We start from the raw sequence: 13,107 nt of genomic DNA, 5'->3' as shown, positions 1-13,107 counted from the left end.
AGAGCTACCACACCAGCTGGCCCCTCTGTTAGGCTGGGCAGCCTATTAGGTCTCTTGCCTTCTCCGTTCTCTAAAAAGCTTTAGGATTTGTTCTTCCCCGAGGCCCCTGCAGTCCTGACATCTCATGAGCTCGGATTCCACAGTTTCACCCTGCACTGATAACTCAGCACTTTTCTCATCTTTGCCCTCAGCAAATAAGGCTGACAGAGAGATGGTGAAGCCATGACTCTTCCTCATGTGACCCTCTCCCTGCCTGGTTTTACACTCACCTCATGCATGTCTGAGGGCCACAGCCTGCATCTGCCTGAATTGGGCTCCCGGAAGTCCTGCATCAGAGCAGTGCAGCTTTTGCCCCATGCAAGATCCTCAGAACCTTTCTCACATGGTGCCACCCACACCACACTGTCCCTGTGTGCAGCCCCCTCCAGGAGACCCCACCCTGGCATCAGGAAAGATGCTATACTATGGTTCCAGATGCGGCTGCGAGGCTTTGCCTGTCGTCAGCAACCACATCTCTGGCCTTCTCTCTAGCCTGCAGGCTTGAGGCAAACTTGGGGACAGGCGGTCTACATCCCCACTCTTCTAGCTGGCACCCCAAGGACATAGTGAATAGGCTGAGACCTGAGCTTGTCCCTCAAGCCTTTTCCAAGAGGGTCTCGGGAACCTGGCCTGTGTGACATTCATCTCTAGGGCTCCCTTGGCTTCTCGGCCTAAAGTTTACCCCTAAAGTTTAAGCAAATGATTCCAACACCCTTTCCTGAAACCCAGCTTGCAGCTGTGAGCTGAGGGGCTCCATGAGTGAGGAGATGCCCTGCAACTCAGTGACCGGCCAGTGTACCTGCCTACCTCATGTCACCGGGAGAGATTGTAGCCACTGCAGCCCTGGCTTCTATGATCTCCAGCCTGGGAGGGGCTGCCAGAGGTAGGGGTGGGCCGTGAATGCACCGGGTGTCTTGCCTGGGGGGAGAGGGCACCATGGAGTCTCAGGGACTGGCCTGGTCTGGAATGTGCCATCCCAGGGCCATTTCCACGTCCACTGTGCCCTCTACCAAAGTCACAAATCTCGGCCTCTTGGTATGAGATTCCTGGCTTTGCCAGCCCTGGAGGGAGGCCAAGAGCAGCCCAGGGCTGGCGGGTGGGCAGGCGGCTGGCAGGTGGGCAGGCGGCTGGCTTCGTCTCACTCCCATATCAGCGATACCCATCACTGGTGACTTTTGACCACAGCAGCACCTGAGACAGTGTCTTGGCCTCAAAGGAAGACTCTGGGTAAAGGCTGAAGGAAGTGAATGATCTTCCTTGTGTGGCTCTTCGGGGCCTTTAGTGTGGACTTCACAGTGACTTAACAGATCTGTGCCAATGGCTTTTTTTTTTTCAATGTCCTATGTGGCTTGTGCTCCCGTGGTTCACAGGCATCAGAGGCTGGGTTAAGGGGTGGCCTCATCAACCCCCACACTTATTTCTTATTACAGCTGCAAATGTCACCCGCTCGGCTCTTTGGAGAATAAGTGTCACCCCGAGACTGGCCAATGCTCCTGCCGACCTGGTGTCACAGGCCAGTTCTGTGACAGATGCCAGCTGGGTTTCTTTGGCTTCTCCATCAAGGGATGCCGAGGTGGGCAAGCTGGGCCCCGGTGGGCTGTGGGAGGGAAGGCCTAAGGTCTCTTGCTGGAGATAACCCACAAGAAGCAGGTATGGTGGAGGAGACGATAGACAGATGCTGGCTGGTTGCCTAAGCCTGGCCTTAAGAACGTGGAGCACACGTGTGAGGAACTCGGTGTCCTAGTGACACCTCTAATTGACCACTGAACTTTTGCATGTCTTCGGACATCATGTCACATGTGAGCCACAGTCCTCACTGAACAGCTAGTTCCGGGGCCCTGGGGACATCGCAATAAGAGAGGCTCAAGGCTTGGTTGCCAGCTCAAACCTTCTCGACAGTCCCTGGCATGGAGCCTGTCATTTGAGGACACTCAGGGGTTGTGGGGATTTCCAGGTGGGGTATGAGGATGCGGGGGTGGGGGTAGGAGATGAGTCTGAGGTCATCCTCGGGTCCCCAGAGCTGGCTGCTAACCTCAGACTGCAGGTGCTCTCCACTGGGTGCGGCCTCGTCTCAGTGCCATGAGAACAGCACGTGTGTGTGCAGACGCGGCTTCGTGGGTTACAAGTGTGACCGCTGCCAGGACAATTTCGTCCTCGGGGATGGTAGCACAGGGTGCCAGGAGTGTCCCACCTGCTATGCCCTGGTGAAGGAGGAGGTAAGTCGCTATGCTTAGACTCCCTCACCTTCAAGTTCAGCTCACACCTCCAGGGAACACCAGCTCCACGCTATGGACCGAAGCTGCCTGGCTATTCACAGACCTCAAGCCATATGTTCCCACTGGCCCCTCTCCTGAGTTCACCCAGCTTCCTCACTCCAATCTCCCTGATCCTCCTGTCCTGGATGAGCCAGAGGTGGCTGCTGTCACATCCCTTCCTAGCCTCCCAGGGCCAGGGTCTCGTACTTGTGCAGCTCGGAGGGGATGTGATGATGGGCCACCCTTGGAGCAACACAGACAGCATTTCAAGAAGGGAAATGGATGAGACTGAAGTCAGAAGTGGGAGCTGAGAGGCCCCAGGCAGAGGGCATCCTCGTAGCTCCAATGTCCTACTCAAGAACAGCTAGTTCCAACCTTCCAGCCTCCTGGGCCCAGTGGGGCTCTGAGAACATATGGTGCTGTAGGAGAAAGTGGCATGTCCTGAGCTCTGGTTACGAGCTCATGGGATAAGCAGGCCAGGCCCGTAAGCAAGGCCATTTCCAGTTCTGCAGGACAGCATGCATTTTGTACTACCGGGTAAATCAAGCCGCTACATGGCCTCCTACTGCCTGGAACAGCTTTTTCTTCCAGAGGAGTTCACAGTCCATTTGTCATTGAGAAAGGCACAGAAAGTCTAGAGTCTGTCAGAGCACTGGGGGCTTTGGATCTGAGAACGGAGCTTGGGAGGTGGCCCTCTGCTTAGTGTGGTTGAAAGTGAACTGAGTCATGGCAGGCACTCATGTCGTGGCTGGCTCCTGATACACACAACCATAAATGCAGCCACTGTGCATGTCGGTAGAAGCATGGGGCTCAACACTGCTGCACATGCTGGCAGCAGGTGCCCATAGCACCTGCACTGTGTCAAGTCCTAGAAACACAGTAAACGAGATAGACAGAAATGTGCGTGGGGGCTGGGAAAACGCACGCCATACAAGCATGAGGACCTGAGTCTGATCCTCAGAAACTATGTGAAAGTGGGAAGAAGTCACAGGCAACCAGATCCCCTTGGTTTGATGGCCAGCCAGACCAGCCTACTTGATGAGCAACCAAACAAAATGCAGAAAAACAAACAAAAAAATAGCACAAAGTATCTAAACAGGAACAGCTGCTAAGGTTGACCTCTAACCTCCAACACATGCACCTCCCCGCACAAACATGTATACATATGTACACATATAAGCACATGCACTTACACACGCCAGTCTTCACGGGGCTCCTCTTCTCTCCCTTCCTCAGTGAGGCAGGGCTGTGGCTGGTGAGGTGTCAGCAGCTGCAAGGCTGCGAGAAGGGAAGAAGTTGGTGAAGTAGAGGAGGCAAGACAGGTCCTTGGGGTTGGCAAGCCCTTAGCACGGAGGTGTGTGTAGGATTGGAAGGGGAGAACCCGTGGAAAGGGTGGACCAGGCAGAAGCCAAGGGCAGTTCCCAGCACCCAGAGATCCCAGCCTCATACAATTCCCTTCCCAACTGTCTGTAGGCAGCCAAGCTGAAGGCCAGGCTGATGCTGATGGAGGGGTGGCTGCAGGGGTCTGACTGTGGCAGCCCCTGGGGACCACTGGACATTCTGCAGGGAGAAGCCCCTCGGGGGGATATGTACCAAGGTCACCGCCTACTTCAAGGTACAGGGAATGGCAGAGTGGGAGGTGAGGGGACTGGCAGGGCCTGGGCTGCTTGGCTGCTCTGGGAGCTCTTGGATAGTCATGATACCCACAGGCCTATCCTCCCGTGTCCCTAGCCCATCTGTAATGGTATTAACATGGGCCTCTGCCCCCTGCCTCCTGCCTTGCACTGACTGTAACTCAAGGCATATCCCACCTGGATTCATTCATTTAACTATTTAACCACACCCTCTGCGCACCTGGGGCGCTGTTCCAGGTGCTGAACGGGTGGAGTCCTCTGGGCTTTGGCTCTTGGCCAGTTTGCTAGATGCCATGTCTCCAGCCAGCATTTGGCACATTGCAAAGATGATTGGTAACTAAGAAAAGCAGACCTGTCATTAAGCCAGGTGGAATGTGGCCTTGGGACACAGGAAACTTCCAGAACGTTGAGACTGGGTTGGTCACTTTGTACAGCTGTGTTTGCAAGCAGCTGTGCTTCAGCAGCTGGCTAAAGGTGAGCCAAGTACCAGTGAGTCACCAAATAAGAGCAGTCAGACAGCCCCATGTGAGCCTCAGTGAGGGTCATGGCAATGAGTTAGGGGTCCACTGCCTGCCCAGATTCTGGAGTTACTCATTGTGGTTCCAGAGGGCCTGCTTCCAAGTCCCTGTCCGTGGCTGATTGGCTGCAAGTCCTGATTTGCCTCCTCTGGGCCTCAACCTTTGCAGCTGTCAGATGGGCAAGTTTCTCTGTTGGTGTACTGGAGACAGGGGCAGAGTGGCACTGGGGTCCAGCTGTACCCAGGCAGATGGAGGTCTCAGGTGGAGGCCTGGGTGAGGGGACTTTCCTGTGAAATCTCCATCATTGATGATCACTGGTTTCCCACAGAAGCCCAGGAAGCCTTCCTGGAGCAGATAGTGGGCCTGGAAGATGCCATGAAGGCCATGTGGGAGCAGTTTCAGGTGCTGAGAGGGAGTGCCCGCTGTGCCCAGGCTGGAGCTCAGAAGACCTGCCTCCAGCTGACGGAGCTGGGGGAGACATTGCAGTCCTCGGAGGAGGAGGTCCTGCGTGCAGCCTTGGCTCTTTCATTTCTGGTACTGTGGTCTCCCCCGAGCCCTGCTTCCCCTGGAGCCTGTATAGGAGTCTTTGCCCCAGTCCTGCCCTTAACCGATTGCCCATGGTGTGTTGTATGTTTTAAAAGGATGCTTGGTGTCACCTACAGACTGGGTCACACTGGGTCTCTTCTACTAATACAGAAAGGCATTATTTGCAAAAAGCAAATATATTTCGAGTAGACAGTGAATGCATAATGGCAGGTAGTGCCACTGGGTTTTTCATGTGCAGGAATGCCGCTCACCGAGTGCTGGTGTCATGGTTAGCTTTGTGCTTTTATATAATTACTGACACCACTCTATTCTACCCAGTCAGTTAGCCAGCTGTAACCCTTGACCTTCCAGAATAAGCCTCAGTTTCTTCCTTTGTTCTTTAAGGTGAGTCTTCAGGAAGTATCCAGCCCACCCACCAATTGGAGCCATCTGGCAACAGAGGCCCACATCCTTGCCAGGAGGTGAGCCCTGAGGCTCCAGGATGAGAGGGACTGTGCCCATATTGTTGACATGGGGACCGGGCCTTCTTGGGCAGGTTCCAGAGCCAGGGTTAGCCTCTAGGAGATAGGACCAGATGAGCATAAGGAGCTGCTCAGTGGGGAGTAAATGTTACCAGCATGGGAAGGGGTGGGGTGGAGTGGGGATGGGGGTGCAGACATGTTGGGGAAAAGTGTGCTCAGTGGAATGCATCTCAACATCTGGTGGCTTAAAAAGAGAAAAAACCCACAAGTTTATTAAGATGTAATTCACATGGGCATGGGGAAATGGCTTAGTCAGTAAAATGCTCATGACAGAGGCATGAGGACCTGAGTTCAATCCCCAAAACCCGTGTAAAAAGAAGGGGTGGATTGGGGGTGGGCGTGGCATTGGCTTGTAATCTCAGCACTAAGGATGCAGAGACAGGGTAATTCTGGGAGCACCTGGCCAGACAGCCCTGCCTAGGTCCCAGGGAGAGACCTTGTCTCCCCCTACCCCACACCCAGAGACAGGGTTTCTCTGTGTAGTCCTGGCTGTCCTGGAACTTACTCTGTGGACCAGGCTGGCCTCAAACTCAGAGATCCACCTGCCTCTGTCTCTGGAGTCCTGGGATTAAAGGTGTGCGCCACCACTATCCCAGAGACCCTGTCTTAAGTAACAAGGTGAAGCCCAGTGGCGGTGGCCAGCCTGGTCTATAGAGCAAGTTCCAGGACAGCCAGGGCTATGCAGAGAAACCCTGTCTCGAAAAACAACAACAAAACTGAGTAAAGTGGAGGGCTGGGGAGAAGGCTCAGCATTTAAGAGCACCAGCTGCTCTTCCAGAGGACCCTGAGATCCATTCTCAGCACCCACATGGTCTCTCACAACCATGCCAACTCCAGTAACAGGAGGTCTGACGCCCTCTTCTGGCCTCCATGTGCACTGCATATACATGGTGCACAGACATACATGCAGGCTAAACACTTATACACATAAAATAAAAATAAATAGCCGGGCGGTGGTGGCAGCGCACGCCTGTAATCCCAGCACTCGGGAAGCAGAGGCAGGCGGATCTCTGTGAGTTCGAGGCCAGCCTGGGCTACCAAGTGAGTTCCAGGAAAGGCGCAAAGCTACACAGGGAAACCCTGTCTCGAAAAACCAAAAATAAAAAATAAAATAAAAATAAAAATAAATAAAATCTTGCCAGGTGTGGTGAAATATGCCTTTACTCCCAGCACTTGAGAGGCAGAGACAGCCAAATTTCTGAGTTCATGACCAGTCTGACCTACAAAGCAAGTCTCAGGACAGCCATAAAATAATAATTATAATATCTTAAAACAGGGTGGACAGATCCTGAGGAACCACACCTGAGGTTAACCTCTGCCCTACACATATATGCATGCACATGGGGTGGGGAGATATACTTTGTAGTTCAGTATCTCATTGTATCCTAAGAGTCACATGACCATAAGACATAAACTTAGAACATTTTTATCATTGCCCAAATAAACCCTGTATCCAGTTTTCATTGTCCCTCACTTCTCTATGGCCTCTCCAGTTGATCCTGGCAAGAAACAATCCGCTTTCTGTCTAAATAGATTTGGTCATTAGGACGTCTCATGTAGATGGGATCACAGAAGACAGGGCCCACCGTGTTGACTTCTTTTTATTTAACATCAAGTTTTCAGGGTTCATTCATGGGATAGCGCAGGTCAGTACTCCATTCCTTCATATGGGTGTACAGATCTAGGGTACAGATATATCACATCTGCTTATCCAGTCATCCACTAGCAAGCATTGGTGGTGGGGGTGGCAGTGGTGATGTGTGTGTGTGTGTGTGTGTGTGTGTGTGTGTGTGCGCGCGCGCGCGCGCGCGTGCGGGTACACATGGGGGTCAGATGACAGATGCCAAGGGTGTCGTTTCTTAAGTGACATTCACAGTTTCACCGGGCTGGGGCTCACCAACCATGCCAGCAGGTCCCAGGGCTCTGACTCTCTCCCTTCCCTGAGCTGAGATTCAGGTCACTGTACCCGGCCTTTTATGTGAGTGCTAGGCGTCAAACTCAGGTCCTCATGCTTGCACAGCAAGCATTGTGCTGACTGAGCTGTCTCCCCAGGCTTGCACTTGGGTTGTTTTTTTCTGCTTCCTGTAGAGAACAACTTATGATCCTAAACACATAGAATCCATAGCAATTTTCCTCGTTATAAAATTTCACATTTATTTATTTTACATGTTTTAATATTTTGCCTGCAGGTATGTATGGACACCACATACTTTTCCTCTTCCCTCTGCCCCCAGCAGGGTTTCTCTGTGTAGTCCTGGCTGTCCTGGAACTCACTCTGTAGACCAGCTGGCTTCAAACTCAGAGATCCACCTGCCTCTGCCTCCTGAGTGCTGGGGTTAAAGGCATGTGCCACCATTGCCCAGCACATTTTCGTCCTTTAAAAAAAAAATTTTTTTTTAAGATGTACTTATCTATTATGTATACAGCATATGTGCCTGCAGGCCAGAAGAGAGCACAAGATCTCATTACAGATGGTTGTGAGCCACCATGTGGTTGCTAGGAATTGAACTCAGGACCTCTGGAAGAGCAGTCCGTGCTCTTAACCTCTGAGCCATCTCTCCAGCCCTTGAAAAAAGATTTATTTGAGGCTCGAGAGATGGCTCAGTGGTTGAGAACATGTATTGCTCTTCCAGAGGACCTGAGTTCAGTTCCCAGCACCCACACTGGACGGCTCACAACCTCCTGTAACTCCAGCTCTAGGGGATCTGACTCCCTCTTCTCCACCTCCGAGGACTCCTGCACTCACATGCACACAGACACACACGCATGCTTATAACTTAAAAACAAACAAATAGCAGATATTAAAAATAAATAACAAATCTACCCATGGGAGCTGGAAGGATCCCGTGGAGCCGGATCAGGCAGGTGTGAGCTGCCCCACATGGTATCTGAGAACTGAACTCTGGGCTGTACGAGAGCAGACAGAGCTCTTAGCTGCTGAGCCGTCTCTCCAACCCAGTGTTCCTCTTCAGCTCAAGGGACCAAAGTCACTTTAGAGGAGACAGGTCCAGAGAATCAATTGACTCACTCCTGGACACACAGCTTGGAAGCGATAGAGCCAGGGTTCGAGCCCAGGCTGGCTTGTCCACTCCCTGCTGTGATGTCCCTATGAGAGGCCACGTAGTGAGAGGCCTTGGCTAACCTGTGTCCAGGACCACGGGTGTTACTGCTGTGTGACAGGAGCAGAAACAGACTGTCCCTGCTAATGCTGCAGCGCAGGTGGGTGGGAAGGAGTGTCCTGCAGGAGACCCATGAAGCAGGAGTCTGGGCACCGCCACCTCTGTGTGTGCTCCTAGTGACTGTCACACCAATTCATATAGCCACAGGGACACAGCCACCAAGATCGAAGCTGCCGCACGAAGGGCCCTGCTTGTCTCCAACACCAGCCACGAGCGCCTGTGGGATCTGCTGAGAGGGCGGGAGGCCTTAGCAGCCCAGCGGGAACTGGAGGACAGGTAAGGCCTCCACAGGTGTGTGGAAAACCTTAGGTTCAGCTGCCAGGAGCCCACGGGAACCAGCCAGAGGCCACTGCTCCCAGAACCAGCTCTTCTGAGCCTAAGCCCTGCAGGGTGTCTTGGGGCTGCACTCTTTTAGGAGTGAGGCTATGGCAGCGGGGTGGACAGAAACTGAGTCTCAGGGTAGCTGATCTCTGCAAGGATCCCTGAGTGCGTCCCATCAGGTCATGGGTGCAGGGTGGCATCTTGGCTCTCTTGTCACCCTTCCTTGCCTCTGGAGCAGTTGGGTATCTCTGTTCAGCCTTGAGCTTGAAAGCATGGCAGGGTGAAGTCATAGGGCCCCCTCTCCAAGAGCTGACTGCTATGTAGCGGTCGCTCAGCTCAAGAGGTCTCCATTCGCCAGTGGAGAGTAACATACAGTATTATCCTTCTCCTTGCCCTGACAAAATACCCAATATGATTTAAAGGAAGACAGGGTTATTCTGCTCACAGCCCAAGGGAGTTTTTCTGCCGTGGAGAGGGAGGCATTGCTCCTGGGCTTGGAGTTACAGCCTGTGCCCCAACAAGCCAGGCTCAGCCACCCATCCTTGATAAGCCAATGAAAAGGCCACATTAATAGTGAAAAGCAGAAAGAGGAAATTTACCAAGGTGGCCACACTGGAAAGAGGAACAAAGACATCCAGAGGGGAACTCCTCAATGCCTCTGTCAGTCCATCTTTGGTCCTGATGAGAGCTCAATGTTTAAGCAGTCCTGGTCAAGATGTGGCCCTGTCCACTGGAGGCCCACATCGTTCCGGCTCCTTTTCCTCTTCCTATGATCTTCTGAGTAAAAAGATCCCCCTCTGACTGGTTCAGGCTGTCCACTTTCCCCTCTATATGGTTCAGACTGTAGGCTTTCCCCTCTGGATGGTTCAGGCTGTAGGCTTTCCCCTCTACATGGTTCAGGCTGTAGGCTTTCCCCTCTGGATGGTTCAGGCTGTAGGCTTTCCCCTCTACATGGTTCAGGCTGTAGGCTTTCCCCTCTGGATGGTTCAGGCTGTAGGCTTTCCCCTCTGGATGGTTCAGGCTGTAGGCTTTCCCCTCTGGATGGTTCAGGCTGTAGGCTTTCCCCTCTGGATGGTTCAGGCTGTAGGCTTTCCCCTCTACATGGTTCAGGCTGTAGGCTTTCCCCTCTGGATGGTTCAGGCTGTAGGCTTTCCCCTCTACATGGTTCAGGCTGTAGGCTTTCCCCTCTAGATGGTTCAGGCTGTAGGCTTTCCCCTCTGGATGGTTCAGGCTGTAGGCTTTCCCCTCTGGATGGTTCAGGCTGTAGGCTTTCCCCTCTGGATGGTTCAGGCTGTAGGCTTTCCCCTCTCCTAGCACTGGATTCTCCTATCACAGTTTCAGTATCTGATAACAAAGTGGGGGACATGAGAGGTTCAGAATATCTTCATCTCTGTTGGACCAGTTACAACTTGGCTTCATGCAGGGAAGGCATGGGGGCAGGAACAGAAAGAGGGCTGGTCACGTTGCATCTACAGTCAAGAAGCATAGAGTGAACAGGAAATGGATCAGGCTATAGAACCTTTCCAAGACCCTCTCTCGAGTGACCCACTTCCTCCAGCAAGGTTCCACCTACTATAGGTTCCTCAAACTTCCCAATGTCACTAATTGGGGACTGTGTTCAAACACATGAGCTTATGGGGGTCCTTTGGCACCTAAACAGGAAATGATGCCAAAGGTCAGCAGCAAGGGCATTGTCAATCAGGATCACAGCCTGGGCTGCTGTCCTTCCATCCCAGGTAGCTTCCCCTGCAGCTTTCCAAGAAGATCCAAGGGTCTGCAGAACCCTTGGATTCTTGGGTGGTTGGAGCCTGGACAGTGTGGCATGCCCAAAATGGATAAGAGGATAATGAGTCTGCTCGGTTGAAAGCAGAGACTGGAGAGATGGCTCAGCTGTTAAGAGCACTCACTGCTCTTGTAGAAAGCCCAAGTTCAGTTCCAGCATCCACATCAGGTGGCTTATAACTGCCTGTAACTACAGCTCCAGGGGGTCTGATACTTCTTGCCTCCTTGGACATCTGCACCCACAGGCAGGCAAACACACACACACACACACACACACACACACACACACACACACACCGAAAATTGCAGATCAAAGCCATTTTTCCAGGCCACCTGCTGGGTCCTGACCTGCACAGGGTGAGTCTGCCAGGAGGTAGGAGAGGGCTTTGCAGGTTAACAGCTCCAGCCAGCAGCTTTAATAGAGAAGGGTGTCCTGCACTCTGTTCTGTGGCTCATCCTGACCTCTTTCTCCCAGGTACCAGGAGGTGCAGGCAGCCCAGAATGCCCTGGGCACAGCTGTGGCAGAGGTTCTGCCTAAAGCCGAGAGGTCACTGGCCACTGTGAAGCAAGTCATTGGTGATGCTGCCCCGCGTCTGCTCATGCTGGTCACCCCTGGAACAATGGTCAGTTCAGCATCCCTGGAGCTCCTCGTGAGGTAGCAGTGAAGGTTCTAGATTATGGAGAGGCCAGAGGGCCAGGCAGAGGTGGCCAGGGCTTCTTGTTAACTGGGAAGTGTCCTATTGAAACGGGCAGGGCTCGGACAGTTTTTCATACCAAGGCTGGACCTGTGACATGAACAAGAACATCAGAGATACATGTTCCAGTTCCCACGCCAGCAGTGACCTTGGCCAAGGATTTCCTGAGTTTCAGCCACCAGTGACCCTCTGTCTCATAAACTCAGCCCCTTCTATTTAATTTTAGAGGTGGGAGCTGGAGGGGATCTGGTGAGTCCTTCATTCAACACTCAGCACGTCTCCTCATCCTGCCAAGCTTGTCTGTGGGTAATCCCGAGATCTCCAGCCTCAGAAACCTGGCTTTAACAGAGCACTAAGCCGGCTCTTCATGCAGCTCCGGGGGGAGTGGTGGGGGGAGTGTGTGCCCAGCATGCTCAAGGTCCTGGGTTCCACACCCAACACCAAAGAAGTTAAAACCAGAAAGCCATCCAAATGCGTTTGGGACACAGGCTGCCTGCGGCTTGTGCCTCATGGCTTCCCCTGCTCTCCTCACGGGCAACAGCCTGGATGACCTGGATAGCACTGAGGGCTTGGGGTCATACACAGTTCTGCCTTTCTAACATCTGGGCAAGGTTAAGGTGGAGGATGAACTGTGGGCCTGAGGAGGGATCTCACCTTGTGAGGAAGAAAGATTTCCTCATGGGTCTTAACAGTTAGCTAGAATTGCCTGGAGCTGCACAGCGAGAAATTGGTGGGGCTGGGGTCTGAGCCCCCAGGGACAAGTTTCCAAGCCCAGCTTCTCTGCAACCCTCCTCCTTCTGCTCCTGCACTGTCCCTGGGGTACCTGAGGTGCTGGGACAGCAAGAAGCACTTTGGGACCAGGGTTAAAGCATCAGTTCTGGGCTAGTAGCCACAGGCTGGCCCCCCAGCATAGCAGGACACAGGCTGGCCCCCCAGCACAGCAGGACACAGGCTGGCCCCCCAGCACAGCAGGACACAGGCTGCCCTCCCCAGCACAGCAGGACACAGGCTGCCCCCCCCAGCACAGCAGGACACAGGCTGCCCCCCCCAGCACAGCAGGACACAGGCTGGCCTCCCACTTTTCCCTGGACAGAGGATCCAGTCCTCAGCCCTTCCTGAACCCACGATCTCCCTGCAGCCTCAGAACTCCCAAGCCAGGCATCTGGACTGGAAAGTGAAGGCCCTGGAGCAGGAGCTGGCTCGGAGGGAACTCCAGGCAGTCCAGGCTGTAGGAGCCCTGCGGGCGGAGGCTGGGGCAGCCCTCAAGAAGATGGAGCCCTTCATGCAGGTCAACTTTGAGTCTGGGCCCTGGAAGAGGGAGGGGTTGCCCTGGGGTGGGGTGAGGTGCAAAGATGGAGAACAGCACCCCAAGTCCCTGGTGCCGCCCTCAAAAGGCCTGAGAGTTTTAAAGGCGGCCAAGTCAAAGGAAGGGAAGTCTGCTTGCTGAGAAGAGAGTAAAGAAATGGAGGGAGACAGGATGGACAGACAGGCAGGCAGGTAGATGACAGGAGCCATATCCATGTACCCTCTCTCAGGGGCAGTCACCCTGGATGGCTCTTGTGTCCCTTCCTCCCTTCTGCCCTTAGATACCCATGTCCAGGGGCACCCATTCTGAGC

At 53.5% G+C, this 13,107-nt stretch overlaps 1 protein-coding gene across 1 annotated transcript in view; it reads left to right on the top strand.

Annotated features, from left to right (window-relative positions):
* Lamc3 (laminin subunit gamma 3) overlaps nucleotides 1–13,107 on the top strand; it is a 59,102-nt gene that overhangs the window by 32,737 nt on the left and 13,258 nt on the right. Inside the window, exons 15-23 of the mRNA XM_036184527.1 lie at nucleotides 769–922; nucleotides 1,470–1,612; nucleotides 2,077–2,255; nucleotides 3,768–3,909; nucleotides 4,775–4,980; nucleotides 5,377–5,453; nucleotides 8,834–8,968; nucleotides 11,271–11,418; nucleotides 12,629–12,778. Of these exons, the coding sequence (XP_036040420.1) occupies nucleotides 769–922; nucleotides 1,470–1,612; nucleotides 2,077–2,255; nucleotides 3,768–3,909; nucleotides 4,775–4,980; nucleotides 5,377–5,453; nucleotides 8,834–8,968; nucleotides 11,271–11,418; nucleotides 12,629–12,778 (1,334 nt within the window). The remainder of the gene's footprint in view (nucleotides 1–768; nucleotides 923–1,469; nucleotides 1,613–2,076; nucleotides 2,256–3,767; nucleotides 3,910–4,774; nucleotides 4,981–5,376; nucleotides 5,454–8,833; nucleotides 8,969–11,270; nucleotides 11,419–12,628; nucleotides 12,779–13,107) is intronic.

The sequence above is a fragment of the Onychomys torridus genome, chromosome 4 (assembly GCF_903995425.1).
Source record: "Onychomys torridus chromosome 4, mOncTor1.1, whole genome shotgun sequence".
Taxonomy (NCBI): Eukaryota; Metazoa; Chordata; class Mammalia; order Rodentia; family Cricetidae; genus Onychomys; species Onychomys torridus.
This window is presented reverse-complemented; position numbering and strand designations above follow the sequence as displayed.